The following is a 13,769-nucleotide window of genomic DNA, read 5'->3' on the forward strand; positions in this document are numbered from 1 at the left end:
ACTTATTACAGTTCAGTTCACAAGAGCCAGTTAGAATCACAGAATCATAGGAAGTCGGACTGGAAGGGACCTGTAAGATCATCAGGTCCAGTCCTCTGTTCCCGAGTTTCTGTGGGCTAAACTCTCCCCTCTACTTTTGTGACAGGAGAGAAATTAATGAAGGGAAGAGTGCAACTTTGGCGTACAGGGGAGGGGAAGTTTTATTTTTGTGTGCCGTTTTACCCACCCTGAAAGCACTGCAGAAGCCACCCCACAGGAACACTGCCCTGAAGGAGTGTCATGGAGTTATGCAGGTGGCTCAGCTAATACCACCAACTCAGATCACAGATTTATGCATTAAAATCTCAGATGTGATATTAATTCAGCTTATATGTTTTCCTTTGGATTCCCCCTTCAAGGCTGATAATCCATGCAGCTACAGGAGTTTTAACTAGGGAAGGGGACACAAACCAAGATAGGTAGATATCTGTCTTTGCAAGATGGGTCTGACCCTACAGAGGTGCATGCCTCCTTCATTCACTAGATTTATATTACAGAGGCAACATGCTCCTTTGCAACTTCATAACTAAATCCTTCTCATAAAAGGCTGTACCTCTCCAAGAACTTCACAGGGTGAACCCAGCAGTTTTCTGGTTCCTTTCATGGACTGTGTTTATTTGTACCGTAGCCCATGAAGTTCAACCGAGGCACGATTATTGCTAGTTGAAAACTTACCTATGATGAACCTTTAAGACTTGAGAATTGTAAACAAGTCCCCACTTGGAAACATCCTACTATTCTCTTATTTGTTGAAATGTGCTTGATAGAGACCAATTTCCTTTGCTTATTATTTATGATTGTTCCATCTGTCCTGACAACAAATTTGATAAATGGACTAGAAAGTTTAATTCCACTGTCATTTCTGTAAGTGCTTCATCCTCTGTAGAAATTATGCATTACACCTGTCTACAGCTAAATTCCTCTGAATCACGAAAGAAGAATGAGGTTGATACCAAAAGACATGGGCCCCAGTGGTGGCCCTGATACTGCCCCCATTTACAACCTCATGGTTTGTTTCTGTATCCCACTCTTTTTGTTTGTACCTACTTCACAAAGAGATTGGGAGATTTAGGCTCATATTTTAAAAGGCATTTAGGCACCGAGTTCCCACTTATTTCAATTGCACAAAAGTCCCTTTAAAAACCTGTGTCTTAACCCATGTTTGTAGTTTGTTGAGATTCTTAAAATGAAAGAACTGCAAAGCTAACTTCTCTTAACAATGCTAAAGCTTTGCCTGTGTGCCAGAGCTGGAACATAACATACAGCTGATATAGCCTAACAATGTTGGGAGATATTTGTGCTATAAACCAGACCAGGGATGATAATAATGTAATCAATGGTTACATAAAAAGACACTGAATAGATTGTTTCCAAGTTAAGAGATAAATAAACATAGGAAATAATTGCAAATGATCTAATTAGTCACATTCAGTTATGGCCACTTAAATACAACTTGAACAAAACCTTACCTCAGTGGAAAATGCCTTTTAGCCCTTATGGGCGGCAAAAGGAAACTACCCTCCACCTCAAGAAAATCCTGGAAACAGTTATATCATGGTTTTTCAATCAGGAGAAATAATGAAAACAAAACCCAGTGAAACAATATGACATTGAACTGGGAAAAACTGTCAAGTGCCTTCATTATGTTTTTAGTACGTAATTAATGCTGTACAGAACTTCCTCTGCAGCTGGGATATACTGTGACATCTCCAAAGAGGTAATCATGTGAACTGAGGTTCTCATTAAGTCTGGTTAAGAAGTACTGTAATGAAACAAGGAAGTTTAGAGGTTGAAGGATCTGAAAGTGAATTAAATATTACTATTAACTCAGTTCTGTGTAAAATAAAATCATTTGTTCTTTAGGGTGATTTTAGCAGAGGATATGGAAGAAAAAAACTAAATACGTCTCCTTCTTTAATGATTTTGGCAGGAAGTATAGATACCTATATATAGTATAGACAAATACCTGCCCTGTGGGTTTATAATTAAAGCTTCACAGCCAGTTTACGTCACTTCTGCCTGGCAAATCTGTGGGCCCAACCCATAGTAAGAGATGGGGGGAGTTACCCCACTGCATGTCATCGTGTAGAGACGTGACTCTATTCCTGAATTCATCGTGTAGAGACATGACTGTGTTCCCTCATGGCCTTTAGACACAAAACTAGGCCCTACGTTTTTCCCCAGTTAAACTGTTCACATTTACAGGCACCGTAATACTGACAGTAGGTGTCTGACATCTACCCTAGAAGCCATACAGGGAATAACTCTCTTGTTCCTTGCCTGCATGGTGCCTAACCTAATATAGCTGTAACTCTTGACTGGGCTCCCAGCACAATATAATACAAATATTGCTATTACTACTACTACTGCTACTTGGGTAACCTGCCTTAACATTTGCAGAACTGTGTGTTATGCCTACGGTTCCTTTTTATTTGATTAATTTATTCCTCTTTCTACAGGTAATATATAAAAATCAGACTGTATTTTGAACACGAAGTAGTTCCTGTTCCTGCTAGTTGAAGAAAATCTCCAACAGCCCCCAAGACAGGCAGAATCAGAGAAGAAACCAGCTGTAGAACAAAGCCCAACACCAAGAAGTTGAAATGCCCTCGCCCAAACAGCCCTACAACGAAACTGGTGAAGTCCAGCTGAACCCTGAAGGCACAGCTGCAACCAGTAATTCCAAACTTTCCATGAGATGGCAATCCATCACCAGAATGTGCTGTATTTGTAAACTGAAGTATACGTGATCAAGCATTTACAACTGTACGCCTTCAAGAGTGTAGAATCATAGGGCTTGTCACAAGGAGGAAAGGCAAGGACACACACAGAGTGTGCAAATGGCAATGAAAGGATGCAAGCAATTATGCACACTGGAATTGTGATTTAAATTATAGCTAAGCCTGCAGTGCCTATAAAGGATTCTGTATTATAAATCATTAATGACACATGGGAGCAAGGAGAAGACAGCCTGGTAAAATCCTCACAGGCAACTGCCAGGAGGTACTGTAATGAAAAGGAGATATATGGTATAAACTGCCTACAGTTCTCACTGCAACAGCTTAGTTGGGGGCTTAGGGGGAAAGGCACTGACTTTTATCCTTCCTGGTTCTCTTTTCCACACCCCTGAAATGCATTCAAGCTGGAATCCAGTGCCACACAACTCCCCTACACACACTTCCCTCATCCAGGTGGTATCATATCCCTCATGTCAGACCAAAACCATTCCTGCACGGACCTGCTACTGAGGAAGGAATTGCACTCTCCAGCCTCCCCTGGGGCTAATGAATGGCTTTGCAGTAACAATACCTTCTTCTGATTATGAGAAAAAATCTCACATAGAGCTTGAATAGTTTTGATTTGTCTGTCTGGCTGAGAGTTACAGTTGAAGATGGGCAGCTATTTCAGAGAGACATAGAAGCAATCACATCTTTGCTGTGTGAATCCTAACCCCTGTCCTGCCATCCTTGTCTTTGCCACAGATCAGCTTTCACTATAATAAGGCTTCAAACTGGAGGTGGAGGTGGGGGCGCAAAAAAGAAGAATCAATAACGGTCAATTCAACTCTACCATGTCTGGGTAAAGCATCAGATTTCATCATCACTCAGTTTCAACCCGATTAATCTAAACAGTAAATTACTAACTTTTTAAATATGTTTTACCTTCAACACAGTGGCTTCATACAGCTTGGATTTTTTCCTCAATAATCACTCATTTCTGTGGGTGACCTTAAGAATACTGTTTTTATCTAAAACAGTAACATTAACAGTATTTGTACACATCAATAAGGGCTCTGCTATTGATAGTGAAGAAGAGAGCTTGAAGAGAAAGATCTATGGCCAAAACTGCAGAATAAATCTGATATGTTTCTAAGGATTATTTTCTTTGTAACATATCCTCTATATTTGTTACAGACAGAAGGATCCACCCATATTTCCCCTTTGCTTTATATCTCCATCTTAGAAAGTCACCACTTGAAACGCCACATACTTCCAATTAATGGTCCCTTGCAAGTCCAGCAAGCATATTCCCGCATCACTGAAGAAAACACAAGTGAAACTCTTCTTCTCAGAGCAGAACCTACTCTTCTACAGACCATGTAGGTTAAGTTTTTCATCCTTTAAATGATAAAATTAGGATGGGAGGACAAAATGCAGAATTACTATTACACTGAGTAACACTGCCCTAGGGCAGGGGTATCAAACACTTGGGGACATGGGGTCAGTCTGCAGATTGAATCAGGCCCACAAACTGGCCCCAGGCACTGGAACCAGTGCATATACAAGGCCAGTCTAGCATGACCACCTCATACAGTGCACACCCCAAACCAGCCTTGCACACCATGTGCCCAGGACCTACGCTGCATAAGGTACCCACACCAGATTGGCCCTGAAAGCAGGCTCTTGTATGTGGGGCCAGTCCATGGACCCAATCTGGACTGGCCCCAGAGCTAGTGCACAGGGCTGATCTGGCAGGGCACCACTTGCAGCATGCACCCCAAACCAGCCCTGTGTGGTACATGCAGTGCCATTTTTTCACGGGCTCCAGGGGTGTGGAGGTTGGCACTTTAATTATAGCAACTTCAAGAACCGCTCTAATTAAAGCACCACCATGTCTTGTATATAAGCATCCCCATGCTTAAAAATGGCACTGCATTTAGCTTTAACAAGCTTTAGTTCACGCGCCCCTGTCGCCATTTTTAAGGGAGTACTCTGATACACAAATTCAGCCCATGGGTGCATCTCTGGCACCCCTGTTCTAGGCTGCGTCTCCTGCTGGTGACTGGCTTCATGGAAGATAAAAGATTATTTCTTACACCATACTAGTGTAAATACTACACTCTGCTGATATTGAAAATTGCAAGTTTCATCCCTGCCGTGACGTGTGGGGTGACACGAATGGATTACAACTACAAGTTTTGATTTGTGAATTTCAATTAGTATTCTGGACTTCTTAACCCCACCCCCCAAAACAAAGACCTAATTTAAAACATTTGCCTCACATAAATGCTACAATCTGCTTCTGTTTTGAAAATTAACAACAAATAAAAGCTAAAGAACATAGACAAAACCAAAGTATTAGACTCCTTCCTTGCCTCTACTGGCCCTGCAATAATTAACTAAGTAGCTTATGTAACCACAGCTGAGCTGCAACAATCTTTGATCATCACTGTACACAAGACAGGCAACAAATAAAAGCCATATTAATTTCAAGCTCCGTGCTTGTTTTGGTGGATCATACAGTATACTGTTAATTTCAAGCTCTCTTGGAAATACAGGAAAAAGACAAGCTTGCTGATAACCAGAACAAGACAGAGCCCCAATCCTGCAACCATGCAAAAACACAATTTTAGGGGAATCAACACAGAGTTAAGCAGGCTGACAGCCTTTTGCAGGATCAGGGCCAAGAATGGGAAGGGAAATATGTCTAAACATTCCATTATTGGTAAAATAAGACAAATGCACCTAACATTTATTATCTTGTGTTTATACAGCAACTCCCGTTCCAAAGAATCCCAAAATAAACAGATAAAAGTAGCCTAGGCTTTGGAAGAACACAGGTTCTTTCTTTTCCCACAGTGATCACAACTCTCTTATGCTTTGGGATCTGCATTGCTTGCTTATAGATACCAAGGTGAAATTGAGGTTTGAGACTTTCCTTCTATTGACAGTCTCTCTCTCCCCATGCTGAACTGCTACATATGTGCTCAGGATGACAACTGAAAAGGAGTATCTTTGCTTGGAAAGAGAATGCTGGCAGGGCAGTTCTTGTAGAGGGGGATCTTGAGTGAAAAACTTGTACGTCTCCCCTTCATGTCAGTATCCTAACTTCAAGATGTTATGTAAGCCTTACCCATTTCCTTGTGTAACCTGAACTGAGTTTTGAGAAGCTCTCTGCTATCAATGTAGTATTTTCATTGTTTTTAGGAATCATTATTTTCAATATATGAACTCCCCCGAGCTCACAATAGGCACCCCTTTAAAAAATCTAAATAGTTTATATAAGCCATATCAGAGCAAAACATCTTTTATCCTGTATAATACTATTGAGTAGCTGAGATTGGCCTAATACCAAAGAAAAGTTAACTTCTGAAAATTAGCTTCTTGGCTCCCCCACTGATGCAAGGCAAATCAAAAGTTACCAGCTTGAGATGCTGGCTCATTAATGGCTAGTAATCCTATGATTTCAAGAGAAGAGATATTAAGATTAACAAATGATATACAATATATTAAGATATTAAGATAATATATAATATTAAGATATTAATATATTAAAACTATATCATATATTAAGATAACATCTACATTTCATCTCAGGTATACATTTCTAGGGTATAAACCGACCCTCATTAGTTTTTAGTGGGCACTGAATGTTTGATCCTCAGCATCAAAGTACAGACTTCAAATTGCTTGAGCTAAAGTAGTAGTTCCTTTAGCTGGAATCAGTAGCAGTCTCTTACTCACTATGCAGACCAGCCACCAGGGACATCACACAGTACATTAAGCCAGCATGTTATACCCCTTGTATTTTCAATTAGAAAAGGTATCCTCACTTTCTGCCTTAAGCTGCTGTGCAGCAGAGATGTGAAGCTACTCACATGTCAGCCAAGAGTGGCTATTCGGGCTGCACGAAGCTTTGCCAGCTGTTTCGTTTTGACACTGTTTTGACTCGTTTCAAGCTCGAAACAGTGAAATCGAAATGAAACAAAGGGCTTTGAAACAGCCTCAAAACGAAACGAGGCCAGTTGAAACGTTTCAAGTTTCAAAGCAGCAGCCAGGTGCTGGGAGGCGCTTTGAGCAGTTCTGCAGCCCCACGTGGCTCAGCCCGGAGGGAGGGCAGCCCTGGCTTTCCCTACCTCCCAGTACCTGAGCGGTGAGCCCAGTGGAGGGAGGCAGAACACAGTCCCAGCACTGTGCACTGCCTCCCTCCACCGGGCTGCAAGCCACTGGGCAGTGAGCCCAGTGGAGGCAGGTGGTACACAGCCCCAGCGCTGCACGCTGCCTGCCTCCACCGGGCTGCAAGCCACCTGAACTGAGCCCGGTGGGGGGAAGTGGAGTGCAGCACTGAGGCTGCGCTCTGCCTCCCTCCACCAGACTCAGCTCCCAGCGCCAGTCTCAGATGGCAGCAGCAGCATCCTGTCTGCTCCCCTGGAAGGGCTGCAGGGCTCTGCCGAACTCCTCTGGGCATGAAGGCCCCCAATCTGCCTCTGATCACAGGAGGCTGCTCCTCCTCCAGTTTTGTGCTTCCCCATTATAGCCTATGGGCGAAACTTCGAAACAGCATTGAAACAGTGAAACTGAACAGTGCTTTTGAAACTAAACTAAACTTGAAACTAAACTAAACTCGAAACAAAACACTGTTCTGTTGAAACAGAAGCTGAAGCAGAACGGTTTCTCACAGCCCTAGTGGCTATACTTCAGCTGTTGATGACTGACTGCTGTGGGCTGTTTACAAATTGAAACGATCAAGAACAGCAATCGACTCAACACTGTAGACAAATTTGCCTATTAGAAAGTGCCAACTCCCCACATCACATCTGTTCACCATGAAATACTGTAGGAAATTAATGAGTCAGCAGTGCTCAACATTTGTTACAGATTCTATGATACTGAAAGGATAGGAAAATGGGTGAGGTAGTTAGTGGCTGGAGCTAACAAAGCATGATGTTAATATATTTCTCTGTTTTATATCCAGATGAAACCCTATTAGTTAAAACAATTTCTATGTCTATTATTACACTTAGATTTTTTTTTCAATCCATGAATTCCCATGTCAAAGATCACAACCCCTCAGTAAATTGCCAGTACTTGATAATCATCTTAAGCAATTTTACCATTAATAGCAATGTCTGAATCATTCTTTAAAGGGACTGGAGAAAAATAAATCAAAATTATTATATCTGAATGCCCTCTAGCATTAAGCTAAATTGAAATGCTTTTTGAGATAGGAAGTGGTTTGCATAACCCAACTTAAAGTAAATGCAAACACTTATGTACAATGCAGGCATTACTTACTTACAAACAGAAGGCTGTGTGCAACAGTGGTAATCTGGTATCCTGGTAATCTGACAAACCAAGTTAGGCTACAAACCCCTTTAAAATTTGTAGGATTACTGATTTCAAATCAAATTGCTCATGTTCTACAAGAAGGTCTGTTTACAGAAAAAAAATGCTTATCGAGTTATTAGCTTCCTACCGGGCCTCTAAATAAATTCATTTGTTCATCCTCAAGATTGTGGATGTCAGTTTGATTTGAACAGAAAGGTTAGATCATGTTCATGCAAAAGAATGCATGTCAAAGAAATACACTGTGGGTGCATCTAGACAAGATGCTTACTGCACAGTAGTTCATTACTACTGCGCAGCAGCACTGCCCGGCACAAACCATGACACAACACTACTGCGCAGTAGTAATGAGCTACTGCACAGTAAACGTCACCAGGCAAACATGCTGAGACAGACACTACTGTGCAGTAACAACTGTGCAGCAGGCATCTTGTGTAGGTATGCCCTGTATAACCTAAGACTAATCTTTGCAGAAAGATGAAAGAACAATGATCAATACCTACCGCAACTGCTGTTTCTCTGAAGACAGTTTCCTAACAGTTTACTACTCGTGGGTCCATATATCTGCACACAGGATTGGTGGAAGTTCCCTAAAAAAGCAAGATTAGGAGCATATTAAGACAGAGGGCATTGAAGTCTTGATGCAATCCAGCAACTGATATATTGGGACTCTCTCAACACTTTGCAGATACGGAAGTAGAACTACGAGACCTGCCCCGTACCGCTGCAGAGATGGCTGAAGTCTTGACACTCAGAACCTAGGTAAGCGTGGACTGTCAAAGGGGAAAGGGGACTGCACGTTTCAGCAACCCTTACAGTACCTTTTTTCTGAAGTACAGATTTATCTTCAGCCTTTGGCCTAGCATTACTCTAAATATGTAATGATCAACTTGCATCTTTCTTTTGTCTTTTGTCACAATACCTAAAGGAATTTCTGGTGTTGCCCCACAGTACTTTTGTTCTTTAATAACTAGTTAACATATTGTTCTTCTGTTATCTCCCCAACAATTCTTGATTATATCCAGGATTCTACAATCTCAATATTATTTTTATTTCAGTTCTGAACTCCTGAAGAAATCCATTAATAACAAAATCAGCTATTGCAGCTTAACTGGCATACTAATCTGACCTGAATAAAACCTATGTTAAGAATAATTTTACACCGTCCTGAGTGGCACAATAGCAGTGTACTGTCAGTGTTCCAGGCACTCAGGTTTAGTAAGTAACAGAAAAATATAGAGCTGAGTGAGCCATTATTGGACTGCCAGAGACATCAGCAGTCTTTGAGAAGGGGCTAGATTTAGTAAGGTGTTTAGGCACCTACCCCAATTTATAAAAGATGCCTAAGAAGATTAGGTGTCTAATTCCTAATGAGTCAATGAGAATTATACACCTAACCCACTTAAGTGCTTTTGTCAATCCTCCAATATGCATATCTGCAGTTTTAGGCACTTAAACACTTTAGTAAGTATGGCCCACGAATCTTGGCTTTCCAGTGATGGTACCTTCCCAGCTATAGTGTTTCTCCAGATTACAGATGACTGGTAAATCTGTTAACAAAGGGTACCTACTACCCTACCCTCACCCCTGCCACAAAGCTTTGTTTCAAGTCTTATATTCCTAATTATAAACTCCACCATGATTATGTTAAATTTACACATGCCAAACTGCCTTACAGAGCATAGCCTCCAAATCATGGACTCAGTTACAACTGTGCTCACACAGTGCATTTAAGAGAATGATGTCAATGACATATAAATAAAATTCTGTACACCATTATCACTTTTATGCACTAATCAATAAGCTATAATGACATATGCTGCATTTGTGCACACAAACTTGAAATGGGTGAGCGTGCATGCATGCATGTATGCACATGCACACACACACACACACACGCAGAAGAGACTCTTCCAGTAAACTTAACATTACACACAAGGCTTTCATAACCAGGTTCCACATCAGGACAGTCATTTAAGGAGTAAGGACTTGTTAACACAGTTTGGATACTACTGCAGGCAGCACCACAATCAGCAGATGAAGGCTCAAGAAAATTTGAAAATTGCTGCAGGCATCACTAAGAATGAGAAGCAGCCTTTTAAATTTGAAACACTGAGACTAGGAACATAGCTTTCACCATGTGCACAGTGACACTTTAAATATGTATTGTATATTTTATGCATATGTTTGGTAGCAGTCTTACTATTGCATCTGTTTTAGTTGTAGTACACAAATGTACACATGAAAGAACAGGTAATGTTCCAGAGTTTCAGCAAACACAGATACCACATTATACCTTTATTTATTATGATTTACTATGCTGAGTGTTAGAACAGAGTTTTACCCTCCGTGTGGAAGAGGTAGTGTCTTGGTGGCTCTTTAATATAAATACTTATTTACAAAGTCGGTTCGTTGCACATCTACCCTCTGGAGTCAACATCTATGTATTCACACACAAATAACATGATGTGTTCTTGTATTAGCAGGAAGAAAAATACATCTCCAAGCAGCTTCATCTCCAGAATGTTACAGGCAATAACAACCTTATTTAACAATTATGCTGGGAAATTAGTGAGGGGAAAAAAATCCTACTGGAGCCACAAGCTCAGTAGCTATAGCAACATGCTTAACTTCTCAGTTGAAGAAATTTCTCCCACTGGTTGAAATAGGATAACCTATCCCAAAATGGATGCAAAGTAGCTGTCATTGCAGATGTGTAGTTTAAGAGAGAGAATACAATCATAAAACTGAATTCTTTGGAACATACAGTGCTTTCTCTTAAGGAAGCCAGAAAGCTACCCTACGGACAGTGGATATGAATGAGGTTTAATTCTTTTACTCTCACAGTTTTAAAAAGCTAAATCATTTATCTCTAAGTTTAACTGTGCCTTTTAACAAATTAGGCTTCACTGAAAATCATTATCTGCATTTTTCCCCCTTCTTGTTACAATTCAAAGGCAGCATCTGTTAAAAAGCAAAAGTGAACTATTTTCCCCTCATTACACAAAGAGTAAAAAGTCATCCCAAGTTCATATTCCTTCAGAAGGTAATTTTCTGTTCATCAAAACAATATGCTATGTGTTCGTGCTTTTGTGTCCAGTCTTGTAGGCTCATTTTCATAAATGGGGGCTTTGGCTTCTGGATATTGAGTCAAGTCATGCTGCAAAAGCTGCACATCTAAATGATTATTCCACGCCAGTATTGATTAAAGTATACGTTATAGTATATTTCTACTGTGTGTATACTGCACATATTAGGTTGCAAATTATAGTCCGTTGTAAATGTGTTTCATAACTCACATTATTCCTAGCACACGCTGAATGACTTCTAAAATGCATGCAGTGCATTGATGTGACCAGACACAGAGACTGCTGAACCCACGAAGGTGCTTTTCATCGTCAGTGGAAGGTCAGAGAGTCCCATCTCTGTCCTGTACCACAAAAGGCTGCTTTAGTCTATGCTTGAAGCTTCCCAGGAGAACCAACACAAAGATGCTCACGACATCAGTATGTGTCCTGACTTCCTAAGCCAGTAATCTTCAGCCTTTTTAGACTCAAGGCACCCTTTGCTACACTTGAGGCACCCCTCGGAAAACGCCAGCTCTCAGCTTTCTTTCACTTGTTTAACTACAAAAAAAATACTAAGGTAATTCTTGTGTTGCAAAGAATTCAGAAAGACCACAACAGGTCAGAATGTATTTGACACTGTAAATTCCTATTTGAAATTCCTGGGTTTATCCTGTGAATCGTGTTTGCACACCTAACACTGCTAAAACCGTGTGGCATCCACAGCCATGGCACTCTGGCTGACAATCACTGTCCTAGGCTATGGACTCTGCCTGCTTTCTGACCGCACCAGCTGCTCTGCTACACAGAAGGGGCCTGAGGTTGCTTTCTTTCACTGGCTGGCTTTAAGCTGATTTTCCACTACCGAGGGCTTGGGAGTTAATCGAGCCCAGCACATTTTAGGGAGAGCAATAGCCACAAAGGGCAAAAAAACAAAACAAAACAACAACCACCAAGAAAGTGTCCATCTTACCTTCTTTTAGGTGTCATTATTTCTCTTATCTTAATAGTTATCAGCATGCTTCAGAAAACTCCAGACTAGACAGGAACATGCATAAAATTCCATAATACTTGCACAGTAGCCTTAAAGATAAACGATACCTTGCTTTTTTCTCTTGTGTTACAATTCAGCTGCTAGCAGCTGATGGCACAGCCACTAATTTTGCAGTAGGAAGGGCAGAGCCTAGCATATTCACAAGCAATATTGGAAGCCAGTGGTTTATTTGTAGGCTGCCTTTTTTACTGGTCAAGTTTAAACAAATTGAAATTCCAGGAAGTTCAGTATAAACCAAGTCCAGCCCAGAACCTGCCAAAAATGGGATTCTACAAGAATTAACAGTAGTGTTTCCCCGATTTTTGATAAATTCTGGAGAAACAACTTTATGCAAAAAGTGCATAAACAGTTCCTCGTTGCCAAGGATTCCCTTCCTGTTCTGTTTCCTTCTTGCTTGTGGATGGGGAGAATACAGACTCTGTGGGACCTGATCTGTACCAATGTTATAGGGATAATAATATTTACCCATATTTGTAAAAACTTTAAGTTCCCAAGATTAAAGATGGTACTTATGCAAATTCATTAAATGAGCACAGAATACACATTAAACCCTACCTTCCCTGGTAAACACAAGAATTTGTTGCTTTTGTCATCTGCCAAGTGCATGCATAAATATATTGGTTAAATATATTTATTTCCTGTAAATCTCTCTTTTTTGTTAAATTGGGTTTTGACCAACTGACAGGAAAGACACCAGAGAATCCACTCCAGTCTAGAGCATACATGGGTTTGGGCTCAAAGCAAAATATCTTTGACATCTTTAGACAATTGCTCTTATTAATGCCAGTCATTTGAAAACATCTAAGTGCCACCAATTTTAAAGATAAAGCCAAAACCAATGCAGAACTGTTCTGAATGGACTGCTTCTTGCCATTCAATGCTCTGTTCGTTCTACTCATGCGCCTGACAAGCGCCCACAACTAGCATCTCCTGTATTACATTTTCAGCATGCTCTGAAATTTAGCTCTGAAATTCCCATGGCCATTAAGAGCAGTTAGATGCCTGTAAAGTTAACACCACTAAAAATGTATGACTAATCAAGCTGTGTTTTTCAGAAGTTGTACTTAAAAAAAAATGCTCCTGGATTGTGGAATTCTTTCCTCTCCTCCTCCTCTGCCCCCCCCGCCCCAAATACACCTACACAGACATTTAATCATGGGCAAGCTTTTACACTTGGATGGCAGCCCTTTAACATGGAGCTACAGCTAGCGGATAAGCCAGCTAAAACTGCTTCAGTCACTCTGATTACTTCAACATAGCTTGATACACATTTCTAAAGAGATTAAGTTTTCCCTGCACACTCAAAAAACCATTCCGCCACTCTGATGGGAGCGGACTGGCGAGTTTGTCTGGACTCGACCAGTGGATCTCAGACTATGAGGCAGGCCTCCATGGGGAGGCACAGCATCATGTCAAGGAAGGCATGAGTTGCGAGAGGTTGGGTTTTTTTGAGGAGAGGTTGGATGAGTTGGGAAAAAAAAGTTATATATTTTAAATGTATTCTATTTTTTAATAACTAAAAATAAAATAACATAAAACTGTACT

The 13,769-nt window shown here is 40.7% G+C and overlaps 1 protein-coding gene across 16 annotated transcripts in view; it reads right to left on the minus strand.

The window, feature by feature from the left end:
- The window catches only part of ARVCF (ARVCF delta catenin family member), a 444,623-nt gene that overhangs the window by 317,959 nt on the left and 112,895 nt on the right, over positions 1 to 13,769 (minus strand). For 12 of the 16 annotated variants that reach the window (XM_090062536.1, XM_090062534.1, XM_090062537.1 and 9 more), the window contains one exon: positions 8,609 to 8,695. The exons of the other annotated variants lie outside the window; for them this stretch is intronic. In XM_090062536.1, the coding sequence (XP_089918662.1) occupies positions 8,609 to 8,695 (87 nt within the window). The remainder of the gene's footprint in view (positions 1 to 8,608; positions 8,696 to 13,769) is intronic. 16 annotated transcript variants of the gene reach the window in all.

This window comes from Crocodylus siamensis, chromosome 9 (genome assembly GCF_052110815.1).
Source record: "Crocodylus siamensis isolate JL-2025a chromosome 9, ASM5211081v1, whole genome shotgun sequence".
Classification (NCBI taxonomy): domain Eukaryota; kingdom Metazoa; phylum Chordata; order Crocodylia; family Crocodylidae; genus Crocodylus; species Crocodylus siamensis.